Source organism: Coregonus clupeaformis, chromosome 17 (assembly GCF_020615455.1).
Source record: "Coregonus clupeaformis isolate EN_2021a chromosome 17, ASM2061545v1, whole genome shotgun sequence".
In the NCBI taxonomy this organism is placed as follows: Eukaryota; Metazoa; Chordata; class Actinopteri; order Salmoniformes; family Salmonidae; genus Coregonus; species Coregonus clupeaformis.
The window spans coordinates 57,586,863-57,610,447 of NC_059208.1; the positions used below are offsets into that span (position 1 = coordinate 57,586,863).

The 23,585-nt window shown below is 44.5% G+C and overlaps 1 protein-coding gene across 1 annotated transcript in view; it reads right to left on the minus strand.

Annotated features, from left to right (window-relative positions):
* LOC121585807 (zinc finger transcription factor Trps1-like) overlaps nt 1-23,585 on the minus strand; it is a 192,799-nt gene that overhangs the window by 133,164 nt on the left and 36,050 nt on the right. Inside the window, exons 3-4 of the mRNA XM_045226583.1 lie at nt 12,907-14,000; nt 5,619-6,775 (exon numbers count right to left, since the gene is read on the minus strand). Of these exons, the coding sequence (XP_045082518.1) occupies nt 5,619-6,775; nt 12,907-14,000 (2,251 nt within the window). The remainder of the gene's footprint in view (nt 1-5,618; nt 6,776-12,906; nt 14,001-23,585) is intronic.

Below are 23,585 nucleotides of genomic sequence, written 5' to 3' on the forward strand. Positions count from 1 at the left end.
GAAGTCCTCCATTCCTGAGCTATACAGGGTAAGGATGCTGTGGAAGTCCTCCATACCTGAGCTATACAGGGTAAGGATGCTGTGGAAGTCCTCCATACCTGAGCTATACAGGGTAAGGATGCTGTGGAAGTCCTCCATTCCTGAGCTATACAGGGTAAGGATGCTGTGGAAGTCCTCCATTCCTGAGCTATACAGGGTAAGGATGCTGTGGAAGTCCTCCATTCCCGAGCTATACAGGGTAAGGATGCTGTGGAAGTCCTCCATTCCCGAGCTATACAGGGTAAGGATGCTGTGGAAGTCCTCCATTCCTGAGCTATACAGGGTAAGGATGCTGTGGAAGTCCTCCATTCCTGAGCTATACAGGGTAAGGATGCTGTGGAAGTCCTCCATTCCTGAGCTATACAGGGTAAGGATGCTGTGGAAGTCCTCCATACCTGAGCTATACAGGGTAAGGATGTTGTGGAAGTCCTCCATACGTGAGCTATACAGGGTAATGATGCTGTGGAAGTCCTCCATTCCTGAGCTATACAGGGTAAGGATGCTGTGGAAGTCCTCCATTCCTGAGCTATACAGGGTAAGGATGCTGTGGAAGTCCTCCATACCTGAGCTATACAGGGTAAGGATGCCATGGAAGTCCTCCATTCCTGAGCTATACAGGGTAAGGATGCTGTGGAAGTCCTCCATTCCTGAGCTATACAGGGTAAGGATGCTGTGGAAGTCCTCCATACCTGAGCTATACAGGGTAAGGATGCTGTGGAAGTCCTCCATTCCTGAGCTATACAGGGTAAGGATGCTGTGGAAGTCCTCCATTCCTGAGCTACACAGGGTAAGGATGCTGTGGAAGTCCTCCATACCTGAGCTATACAGGGTAAGGATGCTGTGGAAGTCCTCCATTCCTGAGCTATACAGGGTAAGGATGCTGTGGAAGTCCTCCATTCCTGAGCTACACAGGGTAAGGATGCTGTGGAAGTCCTCCATACCTGAGCTATACAGGGTAAGGATGCTGTGGAAGTCCTCCATTCCTGAGCTATACAGGGCAAGGATGCTGTGGAAGTCCTCCATTCCTGAGCTATACAGGGTAAGGATGCTGTGGAAGTCCTCTATTCCTGAGCTATACAGGGTAAGGATGCTGTGGAAGTCCTCCATACCTGAGCTATACAGGGTAAGGATGCTGTGGAAGTCCTCCATACCTGAGCTATACAGGGTAAGGATGCTGTGGAAGTCCTCCATACCTGAGCTATACAGGGTAAGGATGCTGTGGAAGTCCTCCATTCCTGAGCTATACAGGGTAAGGATGCCAAGACCCTGTTTCTTTCACTAAGGGTGGCCATTTAGCTGCTTTGTGTCAACGTTTAAGACTTTGCCTAGAGAGGTGAACATTTTAAAAGCATTGCAGAAATTCAGTCTTCAACAAGTGATACAGTGCCTTGCAAATGTATTCATCCCCCTTGGCGTTTTTCCTATTTTGTGGCATTACAACCTGTACTTTAAATTGATTTTTATTTGGATGTAATGTAATGGACAAAATAGTCTCAAACAATTGAAAAAAAAAAATAACGGAAAGGTGGTGCGTGCATATGTATTCACCCCGTTTGCTATGAAGCCCCTAAATAAGATCTGGTGCAACCAATTACCTTCAGAAGTCACATAATTAGTTAAATAAAGTCCACCTGTGTGCAATCTAAGTGTCACATGATCTGTCACATGATCTCAGTATATATACACATGTTCTGAAAGGCCCCAGAGTCTGCAACACCACTAAACGAAGGGCACCACCAAGCAAGCGGCACCATGAAGACCAAGGAGCTCTCCAAACAGGTCAGGGACAAAGTTGTGGAGAATTTTAATTCCAGGTTGTAAGGCAACAAAATTAGGAAAAATGCCAAGGGGGGTGAATACTTTCGCAAGCCACTCAGTCAAAAAACGTCAAACTTATTAACAGAAGAAAAGGGCAGGCTTTATTAAATATGTTTCCCCTCCCCTGACCTGCTGGCTAACTCAGTATAAATATGTTTCCCCTGACCTGCTGGCTAACTCAGTATAAATATGTTTCCCCTGACCTGCTGGCTAACTCAGTATAAATATGTTTTCCCTGACCTGCTGGCTAACGCAGTATGAATATGTTTTCCCTGACCTGCTGGCTAACGCAGTATGAATATGTTTTCCCTGACCTGCTGGCTAACGCAGTATGAATATGTTTCGCTGGCTAACTCAGTATAAATATGCTTCCCCTGACCTGCTGCATAACTCAGTATAAATATGTTTCTCCTGACATGCTGGCTAACTCAGTATATATACACGTTTCCCCTGACCTGCTAGCTAACTAAGTATAAATGCGTTTCCCCTGACCTGCTAGCTAACTCAGTATAAATGTGTTTCCCCTGACCTGCTGGCTAACTCAGTATACATTCGTTTCCCCTGACCTGCTGGCTAACTCAGTATATATACACGTTTCCCCTGACCTGCTGGCTAACTAAGTATAAATGCGTTTCCCCTGACCTGCTAGCTAACTTAGTATAAATGTGTTTCCTCTGACCTGCTGGCTAACTCAGTATACATTTGTTTCCCCTGACCTGCTGGCTAACTCAGTATAAATATGTTTCCCCTGACCTGCTGGCTAACTCAGTATAAATATGTTCCCCCTGACCTGCTGGCTAACTCAGTATAAATATGCTTCCCCTGACCTGCTGGCTAACTCAGTATAAATATGTTTCCCCTGACCTGCTGGCTAACTCAGTATAAATATGTTTCCCCTGACCTGCTGGTTAACTCAGTATAAATATGCTTCCCCTGACCTGCTGGCTAACTCAGTATAAATGCGTTTCCCCTGACCTGCTGGCTAACTCAGTATAAATGTGTTTCCCCTGACCTGCTGGCTAACTCAGTATACATTTGTTTCCCCTGACCTGCTGGCTAACTCAGTATAAATATGTTTCCCTGACCTGCTGGCTAACTCAGTATAAATATGCTTTCCCGTGACCTGCTGGCTAACTCAGTATAAGATATGTTTCCCCTGACCTGCTGGCTAACTCAGTATACATTTGTTTCCCCTGACCTGCTGGCTAACTCAGTATAAATATGTTTCCCCTGACCTGCTGGCTAACTCAGTATAAATATGCTTCCCGTGACCTGCTGGCTAACTCAGTATAAATATGTTTCCCCTGACCTGCTGGCTAACTCAGTATACATTTGTTTCCCCTGACCTGCTGGCTAACTCAGTATAAATATGTTTCCCCTGACCTGCTGGCTAACTCAGTATAAATATGTTTCCCCGTGACCTGCTGGCTAACTCAGTATAAATATGCTTTCCCCGTGACCCGCTGGCTAACTCAGTATAAATATGTTTCCCCTGACCTGCTGGCTAACTCAGTATACATTTGTTTCCCCTGACCTGCTGGCTAACTCAGTATAAATATGTTTCCCCTGACCTGCTGGCTAACTCAGTATAAATACATTTCCCCTGACCCGCTGGCTAACTCAGTAGAAATACGTTTCTCCTGACCTGCTGGCTAACTCAGTATAAATGTGTTTCCCCTGACCTGCTGGCTAACTCAGTATACATTTGTTTCCCCTGACCTGCTGGCTAACTCAGTATAATAATAATAATAATATGCCATTTAGCAGACGCTTTTATCCAAAGCGACTTACAGTCATGCGTGCATACATTTTTGTGTATGGGTGGTCCCGGGGATCGAACCCACTACCCTGGCGTTACAAGCGCCGTGCTCTACCAGCTGAGCTACAGAGGACCCGGGACATACATTTTTTTCCCCTGACCTGCTGGCTAACTCAGTATAAATAATTTTCCCCTGACCTGCTGGCTAACTCAGTATAAATAATTTTCCCCTGACCTGCTGGCTAACTCAGTATAAATACGTTTCCCCTGACCTGCTGGCTAACTCAGTATAAATAATTTTCCCCTGACCTGCTGGCTAACTCAGTATAAATACGTTTCCCCTGACCTGCTGGCTAACTCAGTATAAATATGTTTCCCCTGACCTGCTGGCTAACTCAGTATAAATATGTTTCCCCTGACCTGCTGGCTAACTCAGTATAAATAATTTTCCCCTAACCTGCTGGCTAACTCAGTATAAATATGTTTCCCCTGACCTGCTGGCTAACTCAGTATAAATATGTTTCCCCTGACCTGCTGGCTAACTCAGTATAAATATGTTTCCCCTGACCTGCTGGCTAACTCAGTATAAATATGTTTCCCCTGACCCGCTGGCTAACTCGGTATAAATAAGTTTCCCCTGACCTGCTGGCTAACTCAGTATAAATATGTTTCCCCTGACTCAGTGTAGAATCATCTAATATATCCCGAGCAGACACGGTTTGTTGTATTTATTCCCACCTATTGATTTCTCAGCGCTCTGGCGCTGCATCTGTAAAGACTTCAAGTGGACATATGTATCAAGCTACTGCACAATACTCAATTCTATCAATACATTCCAAAACAGCCGAATCTAAACAGGCCGCTTGCTGAGCTGAAACAGAAAAATGCTTTGTAATTGATATCTTATGTGGAGGTATTACAGAGTGCAATAGAGTGCAATTCTTGATTTCAGTGGCAGTTATCTTCAGTGACAATTATCCCTCTCCCTCTCCCCCTCCCCACAAACACACACTCGCACACAGGCAGGCATGCACACATGCATAGACACATACATACACACACACAAACGCACACAAACACACCTGCCAAAGGCAAGACTAAATCTAAACCCACAAAGGGGTTATTAATTACCTGACTTTTAACATTTCACTATTGATTCCCTAAAGTTGATTAACTATATGTACTGTGTGTGATTGCGCAAGTCTGTGTTCATTATGAGCAAAGCTGGATTTACTTATTCACCGTCACAAAAACAGAATTTCAGAACCCTAAATTGAAGTAAGAACAATGTCAACAATGCTTACACTAGCAGGATTCTAGCACTGAGCCACATGATGCATGATACCATACTAAACTAACATTATTACCAATGATTATCAGGTTTTCAATAGGAAGCTGAACCAACCCTTAAAAAGTCAATTCCTCCACTTTTCAACCTCGTATTCATTATATCCAGCACCATACCAGTGTCTGCATATGTGAAAATGGCGCGTTTGCTGTATGATCTGTGGTTAAGAAGATAAGAAGACTACTAACTACAACATGTGAGCAACAAGAGAGCGTTGAGTAAAAGGGGACGTCTCAAGGACTTCCAATGAGTTCTGAGTTCCAAATAGTTCCAAGGACTTCCAAGGAGTTCTAATGACTTCCAAGGAGTTCTAATGAGTTACAAATAGTTCCATGGAGTTCCATGGAGTTCCATGGAGTTGCAAGTTGTTGCAAGTTTTTGCAAGTTGTTGCAAGTTGCTCTAATGAGTTCTCATGAGTTCTAGTGAGTTCTAGTGAGTTCTAGTGAGTTCTAGTGAGTTCTAGTGAGTTCTAGTGAGTTCTAATGAGTTCTAATGAGTTCCAAATAGTTCTAATGAGTTCCAAGGAATTCCATGGAGTTCTAAGGAGTTCCAAAGAATTCTAAGTATTCTGCACATGTATTATATTTTGTCTTTCTAATAACACTCTATTGTAAGACATTTTTTAAACTACAACTCAACTCCCCACTACTCACCTGTAGTGACGGAAGATTTCCTCCTCCACATCTGTGATGAAATGGCACTTGGTACATGACTGCTCCCCGTGAGGGCCCTTGGGCGCCGAGTTCCTACCCATTTCGGCTCCCTCCTGCTCGGGCTTGACCTCAAGCACGCCGTGGGTGGCATGGGCGCTGTCGTAGTGCAGCAGAAGCAGGTCGATGTCGCTGGTGGCGTAGGGACACTGGTCACACAAGTGTGTGACGCTGGGCCTGGGAGATGGGGGGCTGCCCTGGGGGGACAGCTGGAGGAGGGCGCAGTGGGAGCATGCGTTCTTTCTGCAAGCAAACGGGTAGGAGATTTCCCCCAGGTGCTTCTCGGGGCTGCAGAGGCCGCGTGGGCAGAATGGACAGTGCTTGATGGTGCACTTGTGGATGCTGTGGGCCTGCTGGTAGTGGCGGAGCAGCGGTGCCACCACGATCACCTCAGGCCCGTGGTTCATGGAGTAGCGGAAGTCGCAGAACTGGCAGTTGTAGCTGGTCACCACCGTCTCCGGGTCCGTTGCGCCCATCGAGCCACTCATTCCTGTCTTGTCTTTCCTCCGGCTGTGGGGGGTCAGTCCTCGTTCGGGGTCTCTCTCTCCGTCCCTGGCTTTGCTACTCCCTCGCTCCCTCTCGGCTGGGCTGCCCTCCCTGGTCCCCCCTCCTCCTCCTCCTCCTCCTCCAGGCTGGTTGTGCCTCTTTTCATAGTGCTCCAGGAGGCGTTGTGAGCTGGGCGACTCACAGCTGAAGCTGCAGTACTTACACCAGTAATAGGCCACCGCTGTGGCCCCGCCGTCGGACCCCGTCCAGCCAGGCGAGTCTGTGGCGTGAATGGGGACGGAGTAACCAGCCACCGAGTCGTCCTCCGCACGGACCGCCACCCGGTCAGCCCACTTTCCCGGTTCCGCCGCCTCCACGCTACCGCCCCGTGTCACACAGTTCCCCTTCCTTTCCGAGGGCTTGTCGTCGTTCGGCAGCGGCGGGAGGTGGGACTTCATCTTGTTGGGGTGGGCAGAAAGGAAGTGTTTCTCCAGCTCGACTGAGGAGCTGCCCATGTAGGTGAAGTTACAGAACTTGCAGCGGAAGTACTTGGTGTTTCCCTGACAGTCCGGAGTCTTCCTCCCGATGCCGATGAAGGTATCTCCCAGCGTCACCTGGGGCACAATGAGGAAAGAAACTTCTGTAACTCATTTTGATTATGCATTTCACTTGAATTTATTTTCTTTCTTCCCCCTGATTTACTTTTATCTTATGTTTTATTTTGTGTTATTTGCAACAATTTTGTAAAAAAAAAAATATATATATTTGGAAGAGGAAGAACAAGATCCATGCACTTTTCATTTTGTCTTTGAATTCGGATCATATTGTTTTCTATATTTTCTTGTGTGTGTATGTATGTATGTATATATATATGTGTGTGTGTGTGTGTATATACAGTGGGGAGAACAAGTATTTGATACACTGCCGATTTTGCAGGTTTTCCTACTTACAAAGCATGTAGAGGTCTGTAATTGTTATCATAGGTACACTTCAACTGTGAGAGACGGAATATAAAACAAAAATCCAGAAAATCACATTCTATGATTTTTAAGTAATTAATTTGCATTTTATTGCATGACATAAGTATTTGATCACCTACCAACCAGTAAGAATTCCGGCTCTCACAGACCTGTTAGTTTTTCTTTAAGAAGCCCTCCTGTTCTCCACTCATTACCTGTATTAACTGCACCTGTTTGAAACTCGTTACCTGTATAAAAGACACCTGTCCACAAACTCAATCAAACAGACTCCAACCTCTCCACAATGGCCAAGACCAGAGAGCTGTGTAAGGACATCAGGGAAAAATTGTAGACATGCACAAGGCTGGGATGGGCTAGGACAATAGGCAAGCAGCTTGGTGAGAAGGCAACAACTGTTGGCGCAATTATTAGAAAATGGAAGAAGTTCAAGATGACGGTCAATCACCTCGGTCTGGGGCTCCATGCAAGATCTCACATCGTGGGGCATCAATGATCATGAGGAAGGTGAGGGATCAGCCCAGAACTACACGGCAGGACCTGGTCAATGACCTGAAGAGAGCTGGGACCACAGTCTCAAAGAAAACCATTAGTAACACACTACGCCGTCATGGATTAAAATCCTGCAGCGCACGCAAGGTCCCCCTGCTTAAGCCAGCGCATGTCCAGGCCTGTCTGAAGTTTGCCAATGACCATCTGGATGATCCAGAGGAGGAATGGGAGAAGGTCATGTGGTCTGATGAGACAAAAAATAGAGCTTTTTGGTCTAAACTCCACTCGCCGTGTTTGGAGGAAGAAGAAGGATGAGTACAACCCCAAGAACACCATCCCAACCGTGAAGCATGGAGGTGGAAACATCATTCTTTGGGGATGCTTTTCTGCAAAGGGGACAGGACGACTGCACCGTATTGAGGGGAGGATGGATGGGGCCATGTATCGCGAGATCTTGGCCAACAACCTCCTTCCCTCAGTAAGAGCATTGAAGATGGGTCGTGGTTGGGTCTTCCAGCATGACAACGACCCAAAACACACAGCCAGGGCAACTAAGGAGTGGCTCCGTAAGAAGCATCTCAAGGTCATGGAGTGGCCTAGCCAGTCTCCAGACCTGAACCCAATAGAAATCTTTGGAGGGAGCTGAAAGTCCGTATTGCCCAGCGACAGCCCCGAAAACCTGAAGGATCTGGAGAAGGTCTGTATGGAGGAGTGGGCCAAAATCCCTGCTGCAGTGTGAGCAAACCTGGTCAAGACCTACAGGAAACGTATGATCTCTGTAATTGCAAACAAAGGTTTCTGTACCAAATATTAAGTTCTGCTTTTCTGATGTATCAAATACTTATGTCATGCAATAAAATGCAAATGAATTACTTAAAAATCATACAATGTGATTTCCTGGATTTTTGTTTTAGATTCCGTCTCTCAAGGTTGAAGTGTACATATGATAAAAATTACAGACCTCTACATGCTTTGTAAGTAGGAAAACCTGCAAAATTGGCAGTGTATCAAATACTTGTTCTCTCCCACTGTATATATGTGTGTGTGTGTATATATATATATATATATATATATATATATATATATATATATATATATATATATATATATATATATATACACACATATAAAAAAACACACACACATATCACACACACACACACACACATATTATATATATATATATACACACACACATATATATTATATATATATTACACACACACACATATATACACACACATATATATTATATATATATACACACACACACACATATATATTATATATATATAACACACACACATATATATTATATATATATATACACACACACACATATATATTATATATATATACACACACACACACATATATATTATATATATATACACACACACACACATATATATTTGAATAAAAACAGAGACATTTTGTGAGTCAGTCAGGCACACAGGCACTGAAAAAACCCAGAATGACATCACGCACCCAGACACAGCACAGAAATACATAAGCTACACGATAAGGCCCTGATACCAGGAAGGAAGAGAAACGCTTATAATCTATATAATCTATATCTACAGAGGGGTATAGCTCCGTTTTTAGAATGGTTTTTCCGATTTCACAATTCAATGATAAAGTGAGGATGAATTGAATTGAGCAGATAGAGGAGATGTTAGGGATCTATACAACTAGAACACCTGGGGTAAGCGCAGCTGGTAGATCTAACTAGAACACCTGGGGTAAGAGCAGCTGGTAGATCTAACTAGAACACCTGGGGTAAGAGCAGCTGGTAGATCTAACTAGAACACCTGGGGTAAGAGCAGCTGGTAGATCTAACTAGAACACCTGGGGTAAGAGCAGCTGGTAGATCTAACTAGAACACCTGGGGTAAGAGCAGCTGGTAGATCTAACTAGAACACCTGGGGTAAGAGCAGCTGGTAGATCTAACTAGAACACCTGGGGTAAGAGCAGCTGGTAGATCTAACTAGAACACATGGGGTAAGAGCAGCTGGTAGATCTAACTAGAACACCTGGGGTAAGAGCAGCTGGTAGATCTAACTAGAACACCTGGGGTAAGAGCAGCTGGTAGATCTAACTAGAACACCTGGGGTAAGAGCAGCTGGTAGATCTAACTAGAACACCTGGGGTAAGAGCAGCTGGTAGATCTAACTAGAACACCTGGGGTAAGAGCAGCTGGTAGATCTAACTAGAACACCTGGGGTAAGAGCAGCTGGTAGATCTAACTAGAACACCTGGGGTAAGAGCAGCTGGTAGATCTAACTAGAACACCTGGGGTAAGAGCAGCTGGTAGATCTAACTAGAACACATGGGGTAAGCGCAGCTGGTAGATCTAACTAGAACACCTGGGGTAAGAGCAGCTGGTAGATCTAACTAGAACACCTGGGGTAAGAGCAGCTGGTAGATCTAACTAGAACACCTGGGGTAAGAGCAGCTGGTAGATCTAACTAGAACACCTGGGGTAAGAGCAGCTGGTAGATCTAACTAGAACACCTGGGGTAAGAGCAGCTGCCTCATATGGTATAACAATGAAGTCTATTAGACGTTATCAAAGATGAATTTCCTCGTGTTATTGAAGAAGAGAAATGGCAAACTGTGAACGTTTTGATGATCAAGTTGCCAATGCAGCCAACCAGAAGAAGTATGATCGAAGGAAGGGGTTTATATCAGAATACTATTAAAGAAACACCTGTTCCCTAATAATGCACAACAAATCCACCCCCTATTTCCAAGTATTTTCGATGCTTGTACAGGCGTGAGCATCGAGAGTGCCTCGCAGGGATCCAGCAGTCAAGGTTGTTGTCTAGCAAGCGCAACAAACCAAACCAACCTTGCAATCGAACATGTTCCCTGAATTTCAACATCCTGTGCACCTTGACCTCCAAGTCGCCAACAAATGGCTCAAATCGAAAACATAAGGGCGGCTGTGTGAAATATCCCGGAGCCAGAGACATTCTATAATGGGCAGGCATCCAGTGTGTGCAAGTGGGAGGTCTTGATCCTCATGTGTGGTTAAAGCAGCCCGGTGTCCGTTTCTAGACGATATGTAATGACTGAAACAGAGTGGGTCGCTCCTAAAACTGCCTGAAGAGACTAGCTACATACACCATTTATTATATGACCGCTCCAGTCAGTCAAGTGAAATGTCCTCTGAAATATTAGCAATAAAAAAAAATACAATGAAGTACCAGAACATGTCTACTATGGAATGAAATGTATAAAAAATTAAGTATTTTAACACAGTTTGAGGATTTTAAGTGGGAAAAGATGGGGCTTGTGTTACTTGAGGGATTGTCCTTTGTTTGTTGCAATCTTGCTACAGCACTATGAAGTACTGCTACAGTACTATGAAGTCTATTATTCTCTGCCTTCTTAATGCAGTGAGACTATCTACTCAGAGATCAGTGGGTAGAAGTCTTACTGTGTCTCGCCAATGTCTCCAGAGTCCAGAGACTGCAAAGTATCATAAGACCAGAGCAGCATCACAAGATTGTCATATCATATTTTAAAATTCTTAAGCGATATCCGCAGGCTCTCTCAGAGTGTACCTTTGTGAACATGAGCAGTAGGCTAAAAATAAACGTTGATCCATTACGTTCACTTGGGTGTGTAACAGTACGTGTGTGAAGTCCTGGGAAACTCAAACTATCCCCAAAAAATGTCTGTCTGGACACACCACACAAGTCAGGCATTCACTGGAATCTTCCTCCCACAGACACATACACACACTCACTCCCCTCACACACACACTAACTCTCCTCCACACACACACACACACACAAACACACAGAAGCACATGCCAACTCACACACAAAAACATGATGGAGTCCTTCATGTCCACACACACACAGTCCACTCACACACACACATGACATATGACCATTTGAGAGAGAGAACAAAGGTGCCAGCCATTATTTTTGTATTTTTATAATGACAATATTCGAATCCGGGGACATCCAATTGATATGGATAGTGAGACAAAGATTGCTAAGAAATCATTTAAACCAGAGGCTGGTAACAGCGCCGAGTCACGTATGGCCCTTTTTCTTTTGGGGTTATTAGATCATATGTTTAAAACTCCCAAACAGTGCACATACTGTACGATCCATGTGTGCAATATATGTTTGGCAGGCGTTCCCTTAATACAATAAACGTTTATTTCTGTACACAAGGAAATCGCTAAATGGTTGTGCCACTTTACAAATTACCTGTGTACGCCAGTAAATAAATCACACACAAAAATGTTGAGAAAAGCGTTCAAAACAACAAATAACTATTACATACATTGAAGGGATACGCATCATCAATTTAATAACTCATAGAGTTATAGGGATAATCTATCCTAAAACCAACATCCATCCTAAAACCTAAAACCAGATTGATGTTTTCAATAAGTCATTTCTGGTCAATACTAAGATGTGAAATAAGTCAACACCATTTTACAAATGAGCTCAACTAAAAACAGCGAGTAACAGAGCAATTTATTCTCCCCAAGTCAAAAAACATTAGTTCAGACTGCACACAATGCGCTATAAAAAAAATTGAGGGTTATAAAAGCGTTATTTTCATGGACGTGTAGTCCATGAATATAATGTTTCCGGTTGGGATGTATTTATTACAGTGATAAAAAGACTACACTTCCCCATGAGGCCTCTCTCCATAGGGGTCCAGTCACTTTGATGACTCAAGTGTCCTACTAAGAGACAAGCCTTAAACCCCGGCTGGCCTAGGTTTCAATGCAGAGAATGGTCCAGTTCCTGCCAGACGACATTGCAGACGCATGCCAGATCTTACACGCCTGGAAAGGTGTTTAACATATCAGCTAACCACATCATATGATATAGCAATCTGATGACCGACTGCACAGTCAATGATATGGCACGCAACCATTGGTGGACGCAATACAATAATTACAATGCCTTCAGAAAGTATTCACACCCCTCGACTTTTTCCCCATTTTGTTGTGTTTACAAATTGGGATTAAAATTGATTTAATTGTCTTTATTATTACTTTTTTTGATCTACATAAAATACTCTCTAATGTCAAAGTGGAGGAAAATTTAAAAAAATTCAAAAGATTAATGAAAAATAAAACATGAATATATATGGATGGACCCTACACGACATACCCCACATATACGTTATACTACTGATGGGTGGTTCTGGTAATTGTAGTTTCTGTAGTTATGAAAGACAAACAGATACCCACTAACCCACGCACTGTCGAATGCCAACAAACTCCAGAGCATATTTACCTGTATGTCGTAGGTGCCGTTAAGTAACAAGCGTGGGGACCCTGTAGAGTCCTGTAGCGCCCCGGTTAGGGTGGCGTGTGACGGGGGCCGTGTAGCATCTTTGGCATGTTGGCTCTGTGGGGAGAAGCCCACCATGTTGTGCAGGGCCAGTATCTTAGTGTCCAGCTCTGCGTCCTGCCGCGTGCGGTTGTGCAGGCCCAGGTGGTACTTCCGGAAGTGCTTGATCAGGTCCGTGGGGTCGTTCCCGTAGTAACCGTACCCACAGATGTTGCACTTGAAGTCCTGCAATTTGGGAGAGGAGGGCGGGGCTACCCCTGTCTCGGCCCCCAGGGGGCTGGGCGTGATGTTCTCGGCCCCCTCGCCTGCCCCCTTGTGTGGGTGGAGGGGGCGTAGCAAGGGATATCCAGAGCCCTCCACCCCGTCCTGGTGGCCTGAGAGCCCCCCTTTGAGGCTGTAGAAGGGGTCCTTGTCCTCCCCGTTACTGGTGACGCCCTGGACGATGACGCCCCTCCCTCGGGCGCCCAGCAGCAGCCCCTCCCTGACACCCACCCTTTCTCTCCCTCCTCCCTCCCCGGCCTCCACCCTCTCCCCCAGCAGCAGCTCCCCCGCCGGGCTGCGTGCCTGTCCCCCGTCCCCCTCATCTGGTTCTGATCTGAGCGGAGACAGAGACACAGCCCCGTCGGGCCGGGCCCAGGATGGGAGCGCCGGCAGATCTGAGTCTGTCACCTCGTGGCAGGGGAAGGACGCTACATTTCCTCCCTTCTTGTGGCTAGGGTAATTAAAGCCAGGCCTGTCGCTGTTGACTGTCGCCGCTGTTCCCACTCCTCCGCCGCCCCTCCCTCCTCCGTCCCGTTTGATGGAGCCTGAGACGGAGCCCGGGGAGGAGGAGGGGTCTTCCTGCTCGTCTGGGACCGGCACGTGGGCCCGGCCCGGTTCGGCAGGCAGCAGCCCGTCGCCACCGTTGGGCTCTGAGGCCCGGCTCCCGGCACTTTCCTCGCTATCCGGCCCGGTGGCCTCCGCGGCCAGAGCCTCACCTTCTCCTTCTTCCTCACCACCGAAGCTTCTCAAAGGGGGGTTCTTTTTCCGCACCATATCTGCAGGCAGGCAGCACAGACAGACAGACAGAATGTTTTAGTGTCACACTTCCTTGAGGAATAGGTACATTAAACACAGGCATAGAGGAATATCCTCCCCATGTAAATAGACTCCCCATGTAACTGCATGCAATGGCGGAGGGAAAATGATGAAGTGAACTGGATCTCTTTTCAAGAACCACATAAATTGAAGGCTGTATCAAATAAGATGGAGAGAGTGGTAGTTCTGTTTTTTTTTTTTCTCTCTCTCTCTCTCTCTCTCTCTCTTACAATCAGCGCATAAAAACGTTCAAGAGTTCCTCCATTAAATACAACAAAGCTAAAAAAGACGGTCTTTTTTTTTTGTACAACTTAAAACAATGGCGGCCGTTCAGCTCTGGCCCATAAACAGAACCCATGCTCTATAACCAGCAACAACGCCAGTCGCTGAACGTTGTTGATGGCATTTTGATCAATAAAATCTGCGTGCCTATAGTTAATGATAAGGCTTGTCAAGTGGCAGTTTAAAGTAGTCGAATGTTAAGTTAGAAGGAATGCATAAACTGATCATAGAGTCAAATTACTGTCTATGTGTATGTCTAGCAGAGAATGGGGAGGAAATAAAACAATCTATTAAGTTGGATTTGCTACGGTTCAAACTGAATTAAAGGAATGTGTAGGACGGAGCAATTTTCAGAGTTTGTTTCAGTGTGTGTGTGTGTGTGTGTGTGTGTGTGTGTGTGTGTGTGTGTGTGTGTGTGTGTGTGTGTGTGTGTGTGTGTGTGTGTGTGTGTGTGTGTGTGTGTGTCTAAATTCACTAAAGCCCAATTCTCTCCATCCAGGGTGCTTAGAATTCCTCATAATGCCGGTCTCATTTCATCTCCAGTGGAACATATGGAGAGTCATTTCCCAATTTAGGTTGTAAAGAAAATGAGTATTGAATAAAGCAATGTATGTTTGTAAGGGGCAACGCCTAAACCAGTGTTTGTAAAAGCTGTAGGAAAAATCTGAACCAACAGCTCCAACAGAAATCTCACCAGTCACCCCACCCTGTTTCGATCATTACCAAGTCACTGTTGGATCTCTCCCATCATTCTGCCCCAATTAGAATTTTACAACTACAAAGCATGTTATTAATCAAAATAAATGAATTAACTCTTGATTATTAATGAATAATTGGCCTAGTGTTTAAAAGGCATTATTTTTAACTTGTTCTCTGGGTCTATGACTTCAATGCAGCAGAAACACACTTTTAATAAACGTCTTACAATCCGCTACCGACAGACTTTAACCCCCGAAAACTAACACTTACAAGAGTTGAAATTAAACTGGGCTGAAAACTATGGGGATTGTGTAAATGTATCCCAGAGCTTTCCCAAGGCCTCATTATCAAATCACACCCCTCAAAATGGCTTGAAATCATTAACCTCTACTAAAATTAGCCCAAAGACTAACTCCAAAACTAGAACACAAAACACAAGAAAGAGAGTGTACCTGACGCACGTTAGCCCGGCTTCAACAAGAAGGGGAAAAAGGTCTTCCAGCAAACAAAGGAATCAGCATTCAACAACAAATCAATGTTTCACTATAGTGAAAGTAAGGAAAATGCCAGCTGATCTGTGTTCAGAAGAATACCAGAGTACTAGTGGGTAACAAAATAGTCCATCTCATCCCACCCCCAACACGGAGCAGAAGAATCGTCGGGATTTCAACTTTCAATAAACTTCGGATCAATGTAAACCCTCCCCAAAAAATTTGATATCATCCTTAATCACATCTCAGACAAAATAATCTTCTAAAGTACTGTTTATTACCTGGCCCAGAAGCACTGTTCATTACCCAGAAGCACTGTGTCTGGCTCTTTTGTAATTTCACCAGGAAGCAGTGACCGCAGAGCTTTAGTGGTTCCATTGCTCAACAGAGGAGTGTGATTTAGCATGAAATGTCTCCCGACTCATAAAATATAAACGTTTTTTATCCCTGATATGTCATACAATTACATTAAAACTTCAGGGGAAAGGGCGGGACGTCACCATTCCAATCCCCCGTAAAAAGACAGAATAATCGGGTAATTTAGTTCCCAGGCATCTGCACTGTTCCTGTTCCTCCTCAGCCGCCCTTACCTTCCTCCACCCCCACAACCACCCTTTCTCTTTATATATAATGGTGTTCCTCGTCTGTTATTGTGCTGACCTCAAGAACTTACTTAGTATGGTATATAGCAGAGGAATCGACAGACAGTGGGGCGGGATCTGAATACAGAGCAGTAGGTTTGGGCTATGGCTCCAGGTTTTTATTTCTAATCTTTACCTCTGATGCCATGACTTCTAATGCAACCGCCTAGTTAGTATAAAGACCCTACTGGTGAACAGTAATTAAATGTGATCAGAAAATCTAACATAGGCCTAGATACCAGCACATGGAAAAGCCAGCAAAGCGGTGCAACACTGGTTGAAATATGCAGACATTAATATGTAAAGTGTGAACAAACAGTACAAAGACTTGTATAGTGAGTTAAGTTTATCTACGATAATCGAGAATTTCAATGAGCACTTTGCTACGGCTGGCCATGCTTTCCACCTGGCTACCCTTACACCGGCCACCAGCTCTGCATTCTTATTGGCAGACTAAATAGCCTTGGTTTCTCAAATGACTGCCTCGCCTGGTTCACCAACTACTTCTCAGATAGAGTTCAATGTGTCAAATCGGAGGGCCTGTTGTCTGGACCTCTGGCAGTCTCTATGGGGGTGCCACAGGGTTCAATTCTCAGGCCGACTCTATTCTCTGTGTATATCAATGATGTCGCTCTTGCTGCTGGTGACTCTCAGATCCACCTCTACGCAGACGACAACATTTTGTATACATCTGGCCCTTCACTGGACACTGTGTTAACAAACCTCCAAACAAGCTTCAATGCCATACAACACTCCTTCTATAGCCTCCAACGGCTCCTAAACACTAGTAAAACTAAATGGATGCTCTTCAATCGAACACTGCAGCTTACCGATCACCGCACCTGTACACAGCCCATCTGTAATTAGCCCAGCCAACTACCTCATCCCCATATTGTTATTTATTTTGCTAATTTGCACCCCAGTATCTCTATTTGCACATCTTCTTCTGTACACCTATCACTCCAGTGTTAATACTAAATTGTAATTATTTTGCACTATGGCCTATTTATTGCCTTACAGTGAGGGAAAAAAGTATTTGATCCCCTGTTGATTTTGTATGTTTGCCCACTGACAAAGACATGATCAGTCTATAATTTTAATGGTAGGTTTATTTGAACAGTGAGAGACAGAATAACAAACAAAAAAATCCAGAAAAACGCATGTCAAAAATGTTATGAATTGATTTTCATTTTAATTAGGAAAATAAATAATAATAAAAATAATAAAAATAATATGCCATTTAGCAGACGCTTTTATCCAAAGCGACTTACAGTCATGCGTGCATACATTTTTGTGTATGGGTGGTCCCGGGGATCGAACCCACTACCCTGGCGTTACAAGCGCCGTGCTCTACCAATTGAGCTACAGAGGACCACAAGTACCACAAGGACCACAAAATAAGTATTTGACCCCTCTGCAAAACATGACTTAGTACTTGGTGGCCACCAGGTTTGCACACATCTCAGGAGGGATTTTGTCCCACTCCTCTTTGCAGATCTTCTCCAAGTCATTAAGGTTTCGAGCCTGACGTTTGGCAACTCGAACCTTCAGCTCCCTCCACAGATTTTCTATGGGATTAAGGTCTGGAGACTGGCTAGGCCACTCCAGGACCTTAATGTGCTTCTTCTTGAGCCACTCCTTTGTTGCCTTGGCCGTGTGTTTTGGGTCATTGTCATGCTGGAATACCCATCCACGACCCATTTTCAATGCCCTGGCTGAGGGAAGGAGGTTCTCACCCAAGATTTGACGGTACATGGCCCCGTTCATCGTCCCTTTGATGCGGTGAAGTTGTCCTGTCCCCTTAGCAGAAAAACACCCCCAAAGCATAATGTTTCCACCTCCATGTTTGACGGTGGGGATGGTGTTCTTGGGGTCATAGGCAGCATTCCTCCTCCTCCAAACACGGCGAGTTGAGTTGATGCCAAAGAGCTCGATTTTGGTCTCATCTGACCACAACACTTTCACCCAGTTCTCCTCTGAATCATTCAGATGTTCATTGGCAAACTTCAGACGGGCCTGTATATGTGCTTTCTTGAGCAGGATTTCAGTCCTTCACGGCGTAGTGTGTTACCAATTGTTTTCTTGGTGACTATGGTCCCAGCTGCCTTGAGATCATTGACAAGATCCTCCTGTGTAGTTCTAGGCTGATTCCTCACCGTTCTCATGATCATTGCAACTCCACGAGGTGAGATCTTGCATGGAGCCCCAGGCCGAGGGAGATTGACAGTTATTTTGTGTTTCTTCCAATCTCAGCTCGTTACCTGTATAAAAGACACCTGGGAGCCAGAAATCTTTCTGATTGAGAGGGGGTCAAATACTTATTTCCCTTATTAAAATGCAAATGAATTTATAACATTTTTTACATGCGTTTTTCTGGATTTTTTTGTTGTTATTCTGTCTCTCACTGTTCAAATAAACCTATCATTAAAATTATAGACTGATCATTTCTTTGTCAGTGGGCAAACGTACAAAATCAGCAGGGGATCAAATACTTTTTTCCCTCACTGTACCTCCATAACTTACTACATTTGCACACACTGTATATATATGTTTTATTGTGTTATTGACTGTATGTTTTGTTTACCCCATATGTTTACCCCATTGTTTTTAATCGCACTGCTTTGCTTTATCTTGGCCAGGTCGCAGTTGTAAATGAGAACTTGTTCTCAACTGGCTCACCTGGTTAAATAAAGGTGAAATAAAAAAATAAAAAAAAGTCAACTGAGAAACTCCTTCAGTTTAAAGCCTGATGAATGAGATTGACACTCCTTTCCTAACCCTCTCCATGACAGGCCTTTCATAAGACATAGGTCACGTCTGAAATGGCACCCTAATCCATTATTTAGTGGGCTACTTTTCACCAGGATCTATGGGGCTCTGGTCAAAAGCAGTGCACTATATAGGGAATAGGGTGTGGTTTGGGATGTAGGCATATAAATAGCAGATGGGAAGAAGAGGCTTGCCTATCCTGAACACAAAGGTGTGTTTGTATACCCATCCAACCAGCTCATTGAGATAGTCTACTACTAACCCATCCAACCAGCTCATTGAGATAGTCTACTACTAACCCATCCAACCAGCTCATTGAGATAGTCTACTACTAACCCATCCAACCAGCTCATTGAGATAGTCTACTACTAACCCATCCAACCAGCTCATTGAGATAGTCTACTACTAACCCATCCAACCAGCTCATTGAGATAGTCTACTACTAACCCATCCAACCAGCTCATTGAGATAGTCTACTACTAACCCATCCAACCAGCTCATTGAGATAGTCTACTACTAACCCATCCAACCAGCTCATTGAGATAGTCTACTACTAACCCATCCAACCAGCTCATTGAGATAGTCTACTACTAACCCATCCAACCAGCTCATTGAGATAGTCTACTACTAACCCATCCAACCAGCTCATTGAGATAGTCTACTACTAACCCATCCAACCAGCTCATTGAGATAGTCTACTACTAACCCATCCAACCAGCTCATTGAGATAGTCTACTACTAACCCATCCAACCAGCTCATTGAGATAGTCTACTACTAACCCATCCAACCAGCTCATTGAGATAGTCTACTACTAACCCATCCAACCAGCTCATTGAGATAGTCTACTACTAACCCATCCAACCAGCTCATTGAGATAGTCTACTACTAACCCATCCAACAAAGTAAGCAACCCATAGAAATGCCAAGATTACCCACAGAACTTCAATCTTACTCAGAAATCATCATACAAATGTAATAGGTTTGGCTTATTTTGCATTGGATGGTAAAACTAAATTGTATGGTAAAACTGAATTGGATGGTAAAACTGAATTGTATGGTAAAATCGAATTGTATGATCAATCTGAATTGTATGCTTTGTGTGGGGGGAAAAACATTTCACACCTGCCATTTCAGATGCATCAAATGTAGTTTTCCACGGCCCGCTATGCTATAATCAATAACATGCCTAGAAACCCCCGCAGTCAGTCAGTCAGTGACGGAGCTGCAAGTGGAGGAGCGGCGAGAGAGAGCCCGCTTCATCTCCTGTTATACATCAGGAGGAGAGAGACATCAGGCCCACCACAGTGATACACATGCTCATTTGTAAGGAGGCAACACAATTCAAAATATGTCATCTTAAATGTCAAACTAAAGTAGGACGTCCTGTTTCATTACCTCTCTCTCTCTCTCTCTCTCTCTCTCTCTCTCTATGCTCAGAGTGTCTGAGTTAGTGAAGCCTGGACCAGGTGTTCAGCATTAGCTTGAAGGCATTTCTGGTCTCTGTGATGTTTTTAGGTTAAAAATAAATAAATCAGCGGCCTCTCGAGTAGCGCAGCGGTCTAAGGCACTGCATCTCAGTGCTAGAGGCGTCACTACAGCTCTGAGTTCGATCCCAGGCTGTGTCGCAGCCGGGCCGCGACCGGGAGACCCATGAGGCGGTGCACATTTGGCCCAGCGTCGTCTGGGTTAGGGGAGGGTTTGGCCGGCATGTCCTCTAGCGACTCCGGGCGCATGCACGCTGACTTCGGTCACTAGCAGTATGGTGTTTCCTCCGACACATTGGCTTCTGGGTTAAGCGAGCAGTGTGTCAAGAAGCAGTGCGGCTTTGGTTTTTCCATTTTTATATTTTGAGGTTGGACGTTAGCACGTTAGCAAGTGCGGTGCACCAATTGGTGTCACCTCGTTAGTCAGTATGTGTTACACCTGTGCTGGTTGCCATCTAGTCAGTGGGAAGGTGTTACACCTGTGCTGACCCAGGTGCTATTTAAGAGTGGCTGGCCCAGTGCTCCAGTTGTTTTGAGAGAGGTGGAGGGTCAACACCTTTTAGTTGTCTCTCCCTATTTGATTTCTAGAAAAAAAGAATCCTTTATCTGATCTTCCCTGTTTTCATTTTGCTCCACTATTTTGGTTTGCTTCATGTCTAAATACCATATGGGGCATATGGCATTACGGTATACTGCCCAAGACTAGTCTGTACCCTTACATTTCACTTGATTGATGATTCCTGTATCATTGCATCGTAAGGTGTGATCAGGAGTGACACACAATAGGGAACAGATCATTCATTATCCTTTAACAAACTACATACTTTTATTATGCATACAACAGCAGCACAGGAAAAACAATGTTCGTACCTTTACAATTCATTACCATCCGTTGTCATGCACCACAGAAGTCCTGTACAGTATAGTGTATGGAAGTCAACTTATGCCATGTGAACATTTCTTGTGACGCATGGTCTGTTTGAGACTGTCTGAATGGATAGAGTAGGACTAGGTCTGTTTGAGACTGTTTCTGAATAGATATAGCAGGACTAGGTCTGTATCCATTCAGACAGTCTCAAACAGACCTAGTCCTACTGTATCCATTCCCAAATCCCTGTTTCTATGTCTCGGAACAACCGCGCCATCCACAGGGGGCTCCAAACATGACCAGGGGTCATATACACAGCTGGAGGACCCCCCCAGACCCCCCAGACCCTCCTCACCATCCCCGTGTAGACCCTCTCAGGCCCAGGGACAAACCCAGGCCGTGCTGGAGGAAGGGAAAGGAGGAATGTTTATTAAAACTATATTACCAGTCTGTCTGACCCCCTTCATCATTTAACCATGTATTTAGAAATTAACTGTGTGTGTATACACAAACACACACACACACACAGCCAAAACACACATACACAACCAGCCCCTCCAACCCCACCAGGGGCCTCTTCTCTACTCTACCAACCAACCAAAGGAGCCCAATTCACTTCCCTACTATTTACAGCTTCTTAAATCGCTGTGATAAAGAAATAAAATACCTATCCTGATTGCTTTCTGTCTCTGCGGGGAGCCCGGCTGGCAAAATATGAACATGAACACATCCCTAATTAAATAACTCAGAGGCTCATAAGCCCTGGGAAGAGAGTGGGAACCAAACAGAAAAGCTCTCAGAAGAGCCATATTGACAGACGGACGGACAGGACAGGACAGGACAGACAGGACAGAACAGACAGGACAGGACAGACAGGACAGACAGGACAGACCCAAAGCTTTTTCTTCTACTCAGTCTAGCTCCGCTATTTGACACAATCTGAAAGACGACAAAAAAATCTCTCTTGGCTGGCTGACAAACTGCCTGACTAGTCTTAGTCTGTCAGTGGTTTTTCTTCTCTCCCAGTAGCAGTATATTCAGCAGGCAGCGCTACGGACACAGGCCCCCGCTACGGTCTGTGTGAATACCGTGTGTGTGTGGTCACGCCTAAGAGAGCTCCTTCAGTAAACACACTCTCCCGGTCCCACCTTTCCCCTTCTTCTGTTGTTTTTTTTCTTCTTCTGTTGCTTTTTTACGTCATGGTTTATGATGTCACTGCTGCTTTGCATTAGAAGACTCACCAAGCGGCCCAGCCGCCAGATCTGTCTTTCTTTTGGCGTTTCATCTCATTTGCAACATTAGGAATAAATCACATCACTGTCGGAGGAGTAATGTTACGACCGAGAGGAGGGTCTATGGAAAACACATATGCAAGATTGAGTGTGCGCAATTAATTATCATCAAACTAAATGTCAAACGGCAGAGTCTCGGTGCAGAATCACCCTGCCTTATTAGAAACACACACTTAAGGCGCCTGCATGCTTCCCATCCGAAACAGTCTTCGGCAAGACTTTTTCCGCCTGTTCGTGCCACACCACATTTTTCTAGAGGCAAGACGAATTTTGGTAGCCGAAGTCTAGCCCCTTCGTCGGTCATTGGTCAACAGTAGAGATTCTTCAATCAAGTGTTTGTTGTCACTCAACGAGAGACGACTCACTTTCATGCACATTATTTCACTTGAGAAATACTGCACCAAACATATTAGTTAGATATAAAATTGTGCAACTAAGATCTCCTCGGCAAAAACGTCAAAATAAATGACAGATTTCTTGAGTAAGATTAATTCTGACTATTTTGAGGAAGTGTATACTGGCTACGGCGTCTGAAGATGGACAAACAGTACTATTGCAACTTTTATTCTAGTTTTTCAAGCAAAGGTATTTTCAGAGAGTATGCGAGCACACTCATTCGGTTCACGTAGCCGAGTTCAGCTAGGCAGCAGCATGTGGAAGCCTTTACTGTGCTGCCTTGTGTCACATTAATTCCACCGAGGGCTAAAACAAGCTTCCACATACAAAATAATTACTACTAAAACAAGATAAGTACTCTGCACACTTTAATTCTAAATGACTGTAACAGCTCTTTCTTTCCTAGTGCAGATATCCATGGATAAGCATAACTCCCTGCTGTATCACTAACCAATATAATGTAGAATTGTCTTGAAATGTGTTCTATTCAACTAACTCCTGCCCAAAACTCGAGAGATCAAACAAAAAAAGAAAATGAAAGAACTCACATCAACAAGTGATACAAATTATTCGAGAGGCACAACACACACACACACACACACACACACACACACACACACAC